Consider the following 11,625-nt stretch of genomic DNA (forward strand, 5'->3'; position numbering starts at 1 on the left):
AGGGAGCCAGTGGAGGAGACAGAAGATGTCACTAGAGGGGCAGGAACAGGACCAGGAGAAGGCATTTTGTTACTTTAAAACCAAGGAAGGGAAAATGGCACCAAGAAGGAAGGCACTTTCAGAGGTTCTGCAGTCACTAACTATGAGGTCCAACCTCTCCTTCCATCTTTTTAGAGATGAGGAAACTGAGGCAACAAGAGTTATGAAAGGACAAAGGTCTCACAAGTAAGGCAGGATTTGAACTCACTTCTTCCCAGTTCCAATATCTGAAGATACCAGCTTCTAATACACACACTGCTTTGAAGATCTGTTCAGTTGGGAAAAGATAACTTGTGCTGTTGAACAGAAGTGGACTTGGGTTTAAATTCTAGTTTTGATCCTTACTAGCTTGGTAATCATGGGCAAGTTAACTGATATAGATCTCAGTTAAGTCTTTAGGTCCAGCTAAAGATAAAATGGAGAGGATTTTGGATGATTAAGTCCTTTTAAATAGACATGATCTGATTCTCTGAATGAAGAGGCCGTTGGATTTGGTGAGTGAGTGGACCATTGGGGACCTTCAAGAGAAGTGTAGTGTGAGTTGGGTTAGGAGCAAGAGGAACCCATATTGCAAGTGGTTGAAAGGGGATGGATAGATGGATGGATGGATGGATGGATGGATGGATGGATGGATGGATGGATGGCTCTGTGGCCAGGAAAGACCTTGAGATCGCTAGTGATAGGAAAGGAACCATAAGTGAGATGGCACATGCAGAAGATTGAGAAATGTGTGCCTGGAGAAGCAGAATGGAGTAAGGTCAAGGGGTGGAGCATTAGGCCTGGCAAGGAGAGAAGCATGTATGCTTCAGAGACCCTTTCACACAGCACATCGTGTACCCAGTCCTGGATTTCCCAGCCTCCGAGTCAGCCCCCCATCTTCTGCCCCCCCCATTTCCTGGTTCATTCCCCCAGTGATGCTTCATTTGCCAGAATAGGATTGTGCTTTCACCTCCTTCAGATTTTCAAACACATGACAGAACATCCCTAGGCCTCTTCCAAAGAACTTTCAGGCATTGAAAAATAAGAAGCTGATTCTGACTGTAAAGCTACCATTGTCTGTTTAGTCATCAGTCAAAGTTTAGAGATCTCTGAAGAACTTGGAGAGAAGTTTGCTTAACCTGAGAAATACTGCTGTTTGGGAGACCAGGCCCTTCCGTGTCTTCTGTGAATAACCACCCAGGAGCCTGGGACCAGGGAGCTCCCTCCTTCCACGGTGCTTCAGAGGTCACCAGCCTTTCTCTGGAAGCAGCCAGGGAGGGAGCCCTTTCCTCTTCGGAATAGCCTGGCTCATCAGGAAGGAGTTTTAACTCATACCAACCTTAGATTTGTCTCTCTGTAAGGTGCTACCTTTACTCCCATACTCCCACTGGAACTTTGCTGAGCCTCAGTTTCCTCATCTGTAAAATGAGGGAGTTAGAATAGATGACCTCCAAGGTCCCTTCCTGCTCTGGAGCCGATCTGAATTGATCCAGCCTTCCTGGCTCACCTGTCCTTTATAACTTTCTCTCAGAACCTGCTGTGGAGCCCTTCCATTTTCTATCAGAACCCTAACCTTCCAGGAAATCCCTGAGCCCTGCTCCTGTAGCTCCTACAGAGCGGATCTGAGCCCAAGAACTTGCCCATCCTGCTTGTCTCTGTGAACCAGGCACAGGGCATGGGGCCAAGCCCTCCTTAGTCATCTGAGCCCCTCCGCTGTTGGGGTCCTCTTGGCGAGGAATGTCTGGGGTGATATTGGACACACTCTAGCGGGCTTGCTTGGTCTCGCTCCTTGTGTTGCCTTCATTTTGACTGAATCTTGTTTGAAATAAAACTGTCTTGAAGCAGAGGTCATGTGCCACCTCTTCAGCCTACCTCAGACCTATCCCCGCTTTTTGGGTGGTGCTGGCAGGCAGAGCTCGTAGAGGACTTCAGAGTCTGCCCAAAGCAGAAGTTGTGATCACCAATCTTGGGCTTGGGAATAAGGCTTCAGGAAATTCTTAAAGGAACCTGGGCTGGCCAAGGAAAGGAGAAAAAGCCGAGGCCGGGAGCCCTTGACTAGTGTGGCCTGAGAAGAGGAGTCAGGAGCAGAGGGGAACGGTGCTCGGGTCTAGGAAGCGGCCAGAATAGCTGGGATGAGGGCCTGGAGGGCAGCGATGGATAGCCCAGGCCAGTGTTCTCAGGCAAACCACAGGGGAACTTAAAGGGGCAGTTAGAGAGACCCCCAATGACAGGTGGAGCTCTCAGCAGCTGGGCTAGTGTCATATCTACTAATCAGAGCGAAGGTTATTGGTGTCGTGGGTTGTTAGTGAGATGTTGAGAAATGGGAGGATGAAAAAGCTGAGGATCCTTGCCTGATACCCCTGGAGAGAGGCCCAAGTTTTTAGAGCCCCCCAATATTTTAAGTGTTTTTTTTTTAAAGCTATGGGTGGAGAATCGTTTCTGGATGTCTTTTCCCCGCATTGTGGATTGAATTTGTCCTTATTTTCTGAGACAATTTTATGTAGATCGTGTGAATCATTCTAAACTGGCTTGGTTGGCTAACGTGCATGGGGCTTTACTGCATTGCTCTGATGACTTTTCTTTCCCATCTGTTTTGGGGATGTTGATGTGTTTCTGCCATGTTATACTCCTAGTTAATAACTGACTTCCTAATGTCCTGTAGAATACAGATGTCAGCCCTTTTCAGGCAATGGACAGAATGATGTCAAATATGCGAAACAATATGCAGGATTTACAAAGAAGTTTTGTAAGTATTAAAAATTCATTGATATTTTAAGTTATGCTAATGGTTTCAAGCTGGTGGGATTCTAGGGGCAGAAGCCAGCCTGTGCTGTCAGATGCCGTGGGTGTGGGACGAGTTTGGCTGAGCGGCTTCTTTCTCCTCTGCTTTGTTATAGGCCCCATTCTATGGGGGACAGCTTTCGGGGGTGGAGGGAGGACAGAGGACATTTGGATATGATGGGGGGGGTATGAGAACAATATTAACATAAATGTTTTCAAAAAAATGTCTTCCAGTAATACTTCCGTAGCACCCAGAAAAATGACATCAGAATTAAGTCACTTTACCAAAAAACTGGGTTTCTGCCCATGAGGTTTCATTCTTATACCAAATTGTGATTGTTACAAAGAACAAATAGTTCTTTGTCCTTAAAAGAAAACTGAAGCTTTAATAGAGGAATTCTATGGAGGAACTAAACAGAGGAGGACGGACCCCAAAGCTAGCAAAATCACAGACTTGAAACCAAAAATCCATTTTAGCCTAAAAGAAGGTTCCCTCTAGGGAATTTCATAGTCATTCAGTTTGTTTAGTTTGGGTACATTTTGTTAGGTGATGCCCGCTTGTAGAAGTAATAAGCTCTCTTATTGCTTCTGCCAGTGGTGTGAAGTTACCAAGTGTGGTGCCCGCAGGGCAACCTCTCCATGTGTTCGGATGTCGGGTTTCCTCCTGGCGAGGGACCACCTGTGTGATGGAGAGGCATCCCCCGGCCGTGATGCTGGCACCAAGCAGCGGCAGCAGCCCAATTCCTCACTGATTCTGAGGGAAACCACACAGGCCTATGGCTGGCCCAGAGACCGTGTTCTGGGCCAGCTTTGAAGAGCCGAGCAGACCTGTGGGCAGCCCCTCTCGGGTGCTCCTTCCTGAGGGTCCCCGGCATCCCGGGCAAGAGCACGACCCCTCCAGACTCGTCCTGAGAGAGGAGAGCTTTTAGAGGGACTCAGCTGGGCTAACTTAGGAGGGGCTCCCCGAGGGGCTCAGATCAGAGGCTCCTTTCTGGTCATGGTGATCGGCATTTAGGCCAGCGTGGTGCGGCGGCGGTCGTGTTCAGTCCTATCAGAGGGTTGGCCAGGCTGGGAAAGGTTCAGCCTCCTCCTTCCTCTTCCTCCTCCCGAGAGGTGCCGTCCTGATCCACGACAAGGGCTGGAGAGGTCCCCAGTAGAGTCTCTCATGAGCTTCACGCCACGTTCTCGTGTTCAGCGAGTCAGTAGTACGGAGGATGCAATTCTGAACCTTTTTTTTATCTTTCTCTCTAGAGCGAGATGTCAGTCGACCCGGAGAGGGGACATTCCTATTGTTCTTCCTCCATTATGACCTTCTCCAAAGTAGGTAATGAGCCTCCGAAACTTTTCCAAGCTTCTTCTCAGACTCGAAGAGCTCCGGGAGGGGTGAGTATTTGGAAACAGGTTGTAAAAGCAGCAACACTTTACTGCTCTTTGGGTGCCTTTTAAACATGTTTTGGGGGGCAGCTAGGGACACAGTGGGTAGAGCAAGTATGGAGGTCTGGGTTCAAATTTGGCCTCATATTTTCTAGCTGTGTGACCCTGGGCAAGTCACTTACCCCTGCTTACCTAACCCTTAGAGTTATTAAGACAGAAAGTAAGTCTTTTTCTTTTTAAGTTTTAGTGACATTTATTAACTCTTTTTTCTCCCAATACCCTTCTGCCATGATCCCCCTTTCAGAGAACTATCCTCTATGACAAATAGTGTTTTTTAAAGATTAAAAAAAATAAAAGAGGAAGGCCCAGGTTCAGTCCCATAGCTGGCCCTAGTTTTGTGGCCATAAATCAGTTCACTTTCTTGAGCCTCAGTTTCCTCCTCTGTAAAATGGTGAAAATAATCCCTGGGTTCCTGCCTCCCAGAGTGGGTGTGAGACTCCAGGGGGATCAGAGATGTGTGCGGAACACTTGGTGGTAGGACTTTGGTGGGCTGAGTCAGTGTTGGCTGTTCCCAGCCTTCTTGTCCCCCCCGGGCCCTCCTCTGGCTCTTGACTTTGGGGTGCTGTGTTGGAATCGCAATCAGCCCTGGGGGACCACAGCTTGCAGGGCTAGGATGGAGGATGGGGCTCCCCAGTGAGGAGAGCTGCCTGGAGGCAGGGATGGCCACGGGGACCCCTCCGAAGCACAACTCATGCCTGGCTCAGCCTGCCTTGGGGGCTGGTTCTGCCCAGGACGGTCATAGGCCGGCCAGCCCTGAGGCTCCCCCGGATACCACCATCGTTTGCCTGACTGGGGGGGGGGCGCCCCTGAAAACCAGGAAATTTGCCTTTTCAGCTTCTTGTCCATAGAGTAAAGCTATGCCAGTTGGGATACTTGCCCAGATGAGAGGGGCTTGGGGCAGGCCCAGGGGCGCCGCTCAGGAAGGAGGAGGGGTCTGGCCCAGGCTTGTTACGGATCTGCCCAGCAGGCTCATTCAGGACTGCCTGCTCCTAGCTAGCCGTGATGGCTCAGACAGTCACGTAGGAGGCAAAGCCAGAGTCTGCGGAGCAAAAAGATTCTCTTGATAGAACCCTGCTAGAGCCAGGAAATGGGACGGGATGGATGGATCCCATGCAGGGGGCAGTGCCGGTGCAGTCCTGCCACCACGACTTCTGAGTAGCTGGGCAAAATCCGCTCCAGTGACTGCTGTGCCCTAATCTCCCGTCTCCTCCAAAAGTTCACGCCGTCCCTTTTTGTAAAGACTGGATAATGCAGCCTCTTGTCAGGGTGTCAAACCACAGGGCCCCCCACTTTTCGGCAGGGCCTCCCTGGAATGGATCATTGCTCAGCCTGGGGAGGGCTTCCCAGGCCCGGCGCCCTTGTATTTGCTCTAAAGACTCTGGTAGATGGGGCCGTGCCGTCATGTGCTTCGTGTCCGGTTCCCCTCCCTGCACTCGCTCCGCACGTCCCATCACCGTCTTCCTGCTAAGACACACACTTTCGTTCTACACCTTTTGGGGGCTTTGCTCTGGCAATGCTGGATTCTTGCTCCACGGCCTCCTGTTTGCAGTGAACCAAGACCCGCAGACGTGCTGGGGATGCTTGACCCAGACTTGATAACTCTAAACATTTCCACCATGACCCTGGAACGGAACCCACTGGCCAAATAAAGTTAAATTTTAAAGAAAACAAAAAATTTGGCTGGACCAAATGGCCGCAAAGATCCTTCCTCTCCACTCTCTGTGTGAATTTTGGGGGAGTCACTTAAAGTTGGGGCCTCCCTTGACTCGTGGGCAAAATGAGGGGTTTGGACTCATAAGTCCAAAAGAACCTTTGAGGTCTGCCTCTGGGAGCTTGTCACGCGGTCTGTGGTCAGGGAGAAGGGCCGTCCGTCCGTGAGATGGACTTTGGTGTGTTCTCTTCTCTAACGCTTTAGATTAAGGAAACAAGGAAGGCATTGAAAGATTCCGACACTGGAATAGAGAAAATGGCGGTAGGCCATCACATTTATGACCGCGGTCATGTCATCAGAAGGGAGAGAAATAGCAGAACTGGTGACCAGGAGCTCAACCAAGAGTTCATCAACATGCAAGAGGGTGAGTGGCCGCCCGGGGAGCGGGCTGAGGGTGGGGAGGGAGGGCGGCCCCAGCCTCCCCCATAGAATCCTGGCCCGGGGCGGGGGCTGTGACAGGTGTCCTGGGGGCTGGCATTTTGTGTGACTGACACACACTGAGCGTGCCAGCAAGCGCCAGGGGCACCTTAGAACCGCCATGGATCACTTCACTTTTCCCCGAGGCTTTCCATTTTAAACCACACTGTGAGGAGAGAGAAATGAGAGTAGAAGCTGGATTCGGGGAGGCTGCCCCGAAGGGCATTTTTGTTTCTAGATCTGTCCTATCCCTTCACTGTGAACCATTTCAGGACAGTCTGTGCTTTCTCCGGGGGGGGGCCTTGGAACCAGAAACAAAATTTAAATCAAAGAGCTAAATTTGGGGATTCTAGAAAATGACATTTTTGGAAAGGTGGCAGAGTGTAACGATTGTCATTGTTCGATGACTGCACATTCTTGAACACAGCTTTCAGCATTCGGTATCAGCTGAGGACCCGTAAACACGCTCGCTTTCCCTAACCTAGTTAAGCCACAAAAGGAGCATTTAGGAAAGGGGCGAACAATTGAACAAGGGCGCAGCAAAAAGAGAATTCCCAGCTGACCGGACAGAGATGCCCAGACAGTCAGCTCCTGGCCCCGGGGGAGCAGCAGGGAGGGAGGGTGTCCGGCCACGCAGGCCTTAGAGGCGGGTCAGCCAGAAAACCGTGGGGTCAGGAGTCAGAAGCAAGAGCCACTAACGCTGTGTCCCTCGTGTCTCTTTTCTCGTGAAGCCGATGCCCATGACTTCAACAACGAATGGCAAAACCAAATTTTAAAGCTCTTCCAATCAGGAAGGAAAAATCTGGAGAGTGCCAGACTAAGAAATGGTCATTCTGACAGTACAGTCAACTATGATGATATTTCCAGAAGGTAACATGATTTCTAAAATGACTAAATTTTTTGTCTCTTTAAAAGCATTAGACAACTCCTCCTGCCGCAGGGACGCCCCGAGTTCTCAGGCTGTCGTAGCGGGCCGTAGGTGCCTCGGACGTCTGTGAATGTGTGTGTGTGTCTGTCTCTGTGCTCCGAGTCACCCCGGAGGCCGGGAATCGATAATAGTAGTGCTGGTCCTTGTAGAATGTCCCCTCGGCATTGGATTCGGGGTGTAGATGGAAGCGATGGAAAATGCAGTCATTGTACTGTCGCCAACTCCTGGAATAGATTTGCATTTGCCACCTGCATGCTCTTCCCTCAAGGTGTAGGATGGAGAAATAAAGTCAAGTGTGGAAAAGGGATGGGGGAAAAGAGGGAAAGTTTTAAGTATTTGATTCTAATTGTTTAAATTTACTTTGGGATGACAATGAGGACAAGATGAAACAAGGAAACACAGCTGTGAGGTCACATTTTATGCCACATTCTGGGTATCTTTTTTTTTTTAAATTATAAAACCTATTTTTACCAAGGACTAGACTTTACACTTTGACTCCATTTTAAAGAAAAAAAATGGAAAGAGAATGCCTACGCCTTGTGAATTTACGCTCCAGACCCTGGGAAGCTGTACAAGGCCTTACACAGAAATCTGTTTTAGGCTGTAGGAGTTGGGAGGATTGCTGCAGAAGGTGGAAGGCTTCACAGAACCATCGTTGGACCAAGCAGAAGGCTATCAAGTAAACGAGAAGCCTTCTTTTTAAACAATTATTTAAGGACTTAAGAGTTCTGTCCCAGTAAATATGGAGGGCTCATCACCAGGAGGCTGGCCCCCAGGCGATGGCTGCCCCTTTTTTGGCCACAACAGTTCATGAACACAGGAGCTCTCCTGAGCCGGGTGGGTGGATGAAGGTTAGTGGAGGAAGGGCCAGGAATCTCGTAAAATGGGGCTCTTTTCAGTGTTGCTAACGAGGACCGCCGTGTCCCTGGCCTGCCTTGAAAATCTCATTGACTCACACCCGACAAGGGAGACTTTTCAAGGGAGATTCTGGGACGCCGGCAAAAGGTGCGACTTTGGATGATGCGTAAACCTGAAATCCTAATAGTGGCCCTTTCAGAGACCGAAAGAGCAGGGAGCGAAACGTGCTCAGGGCACTGCAGGGCTGGTAAGGCATTTGTGCTGGACTCCTTTGCTGCGTGTCAGGGTATTCTTTTAAGCCTGAGGACTGTGAAAAGAGCAGCTCGGGTCAGACTTGGCGCAGCTTAAAGGCTGTTACAAAAGAATGTGTAGTGGGTTCCATGTACCGCTATTGATTGCAAAGCACCATTTCAGTGACATAGTAACACAGCTGCTTCTCTGTGCATGTCTGTATTACCCAGGGAGAGACCTCGTCACAGAACTGCCATCGAAAGCCAAAGAAGACCAAAGGCTCGTGAGGAAAATCTCCATATAAAGGGATCATCTGTCAAATCCAACAAAAAATAAATTTCCGTGCATTTGATTTGAGTTTTCATTTTGTTCGTTTCAGCTGAACAAAGGGGATGGTGCTGGAGGGTACGAGGCCAGTCTTGTTCCTCATCACGACTTGTCTTGCTTTCTCACCCCAAAAGGGGCTTTGCAACTTGCTCCTCTGTAGCTACGTAATAAGTGCCTGGTTTTCAGCCATTAAAGGAAATCATTAAACACTGAAAAGCACTTTTAAGTTTGTTAGCACAAAGGAATGCCAATTTTTAAAAACTTTAAAGATATTAACATTCTAATTTTGCTTTTCTGACTTTACTCTGGCTATGTTGTTCATACTTTCAAGCAGCTTTGGCTAATGTATCTAGTTTATGATCTACAAATAAAATTTCTATGAAATAAAAGTCCTTTCGGAATGAAAGATTTTTTTTCAGTGGCTGATGCTCCTGCAGTTAACAAAACAAATTAGCATCAGGCTTGTTGTGTACGTACATAGTTAGGGCGCCCCAGACCTTGGGAGAATAAGCCAGGTTTGTAGTCCTTCTCCTGACTGTTCTCACTCTCCCGTGTGGTCATGGTCAGGTGGTTCATCTTTCAGGAGAAGCTTTTCTCTGATTGTGAAAAAACGATCCAAGAGTTCTCGGGATACGTGATCTCATTTGTTTACATAATCAGGTCCTCCCCACCCCACATCCAGGGACTGCCTTTAACACATTCTCGTATTCCCCTAAAGCTGGCATATTCTACTGTCGCACAGCAGAAGTTTTCTCCCAAATGATACCCCTTGGGGGAGGTCTTTTCCCCCCTCCCCCAACTTCTACCTTTTTGTGACCCAGAGAAGCCGAGTGTGGTTGACATTCTACAAACATCATCCGTAAATAATCTAGAAATGTCAGGAGATGCACACAAGTACTCCATTATTGCACTTTTATGCCCCCTAAAAGTAGGAATTCAGTTATGCTCTCTGCAAAGTAAATTCTACGTCAAGGATTACAAATACAAATCTCTTATCAAACCCTCCAGCATATGTTTGTTCATTGGTTCTTAGAAACATCACCAATGTTTCTCTAGGGAGGCAGAAGAGCAACCCGGCCTCACTCACTGCCTTGGAATAGGGCTGGAAGCAGCGTTCAGCATCTTCGATGGTTCTTCAAGGTAAAAATAGGGATGTGCTCATGGTGATGATGGGAAAAAAACAAACCACCCAAGCTGCCCTCCATATGCTGCTTATATATATCTGTTTCTAGCTCTCTGTCGTGTTGTTGCAGTCTCATATTTTAAATAAAAAATAAGCTACAAATGTAGCCAGTTTAATGATTCACAGGTTATTTCATTTTACTCCTGAAAACATGTTGCCTTCTGTTAAAGGAAACCTTTAGAAAGTTTTCCTTTTGCTATCTCCTGATTTATTATATTCTCCCTGTGACTTGTTATTATTGGCTACCTGAAACTTGTGACTAAAAAAAAGGCTCTAGCCATCATATTTCAAGAAATCAAGAAATCTCCTTATGCCCTAGAACCAAGGGCAAAATGAAACTAGAAAGAATATACTGGTCATCTCTTTTTAAAATTAAAAAAAATTTTAACGAATTTCCACATGAATTTTCTGAAATTATATAATCCAAATTGTCCCTCCCTTCTTCCCCACTCCCCTTTGCCCCACTGAGCTGACAAGCAATCCAATCTGTTATACATGTATTATCACAAAACATGTTTCCATATTATTCACTTTTGTAAGTGGATAATCTTATAAAATCAAAACCCCCAAAACATATACCCAAATAAATAATAAATCATATTTTTCATCTACATCTGCAAGATACAGCTTTATATATACATATAACTTTTTGTCAAATGATGCTTTCTCTGGGGAGGGAAACAGAGGCAGGGAAGGGAGGGAAATACTTGGGAATTTTTATGTAACTAAAAGTAATTGTATAAAGAAAAGTGTATTTTCAGCAAATCTTCAGCAAAATAGTTTTTACTAGCCGCAGGAATCTAATCCCTTATTTCCCATAAATTCGATATATCAACATTTATGTCTTTTGACTTTCAAGTCATTTTCTAGGAACATTATCCTAGCAAAAGTTGATGATCGGGGTTCCGGGTTAAGATGGCGGCAGAGTAAGAAGCAGCTCTTAACCTCTCCTGACCGAAACACACAAAACTCCTCAAGGGGACATAAAAACAAGTCCAGACGAATGGAGGAACCCCACAACAGGGCACAGTGTGGAAGGTACGTGGAATCGAGACATTTCCAGGCTATAAAGGGCTCTCACTAAGTCGCGGGCTAAGCAACCACCCCACCCCCACCCCCTCCACACACAAAATCTATAGCTCTGAAGCCAGCTAAAAAGAAATAGAGCAAGTTTCGGGCACCCATCGAGTCATTGGCAGCTCCGGGGCCTGTTCCTGAGAGCAGCAAGATTTAGGACCCCAATAAGCCAGAGAACGCAAGCGAAATCTGAGCGCGAGGGCAGAGAGTGGACGCCCAGCGCAGAGCGCACAGGCACTGGCGGAGGCGTGGGTGGAGGCAGACACAGCCAGGAACTAAAGCTCTGAAAACCTGAGTGGGGAACCAGTGCAGACCGGTATACGACTGTGGAAGCAGCGCCCTGAGACTTGTAAAGGAACCTCCTGCAGAGGATCAAGCAAGGGGGTACACCAGGGGGCTTGACCTTGGAAAAAACCAGAACTCAGACCTCAGGAACCAATAGACCACGGACAGACACTGAGCGCGAGGATAAACCTGAGAAGCTGCTGGGCTAATGAAGGCTACCCAACCTCAGGAAACTCGGAAGAGAAAGAATAACAACAAGAAAAAGAAGCCTTTAACACTCGACAACTTTTACACAGAGAAAATCCAGACAACCGAGCAAACAGAGGAGGAGAACAAACAAGCATCCGGACCCTCCTCAAATAAGGAAAACGGGTC

At 47.8% G+C, this 11,625-nt stretch overlaps 1 protein-coding gene across 1 annotated transcript in view; it reads left to right on the forward strand.

Annotated features, from left to right (window-relative positions):
- Positions 1-9,097, forward strand: part of MLF1 (myeloid leukemia factor 1) — a 39,229-nt gene extending 30,132 nt beyond the window's left edge. The window contains exons 4-8 of the mRNA XM_044670919.1: positions 2,681-2,764; positions 4,051-4,182; positions 6,149-6,308; positions 7,093-7,231; positions 8,609-9,097. Of these exons, the coding sequence (XP_044526854.1) occupies positions 2,681-2,764; positions 4,051-4,182; positions 6,149-6,308; positions 7,093-7,231; positions 8,609-8,714 (621 nt within the window). The 3' untranslated portion in view covers positions 8,715-9,097. The remainder of the gene's footprint in view (positions 1-2,680; positions 2,765-4,050; positions 4,183-6,148; positions 6,309-7,092; positions 7,232-8,608) is intronic.
- Positions 9,098-11,625: the final 2,528 nt, after the last annotated feature.

The sequence above is a fragment of the Gracilinanus agilis genome, chromosome 3, assembly GCF_016433145.1.
Source record: "Gracilinanus agilis isolate LMUSP501 chromosome 3, AgileGrace, whole genome shotgun sequence".
Classification (NCBI taxonomy): Eukaryota; Metazoa; Chordata; class Mammalia; order Didelphimorphia; family Didelphidae; genus Gracilinanus; species Gracilinanus agilis.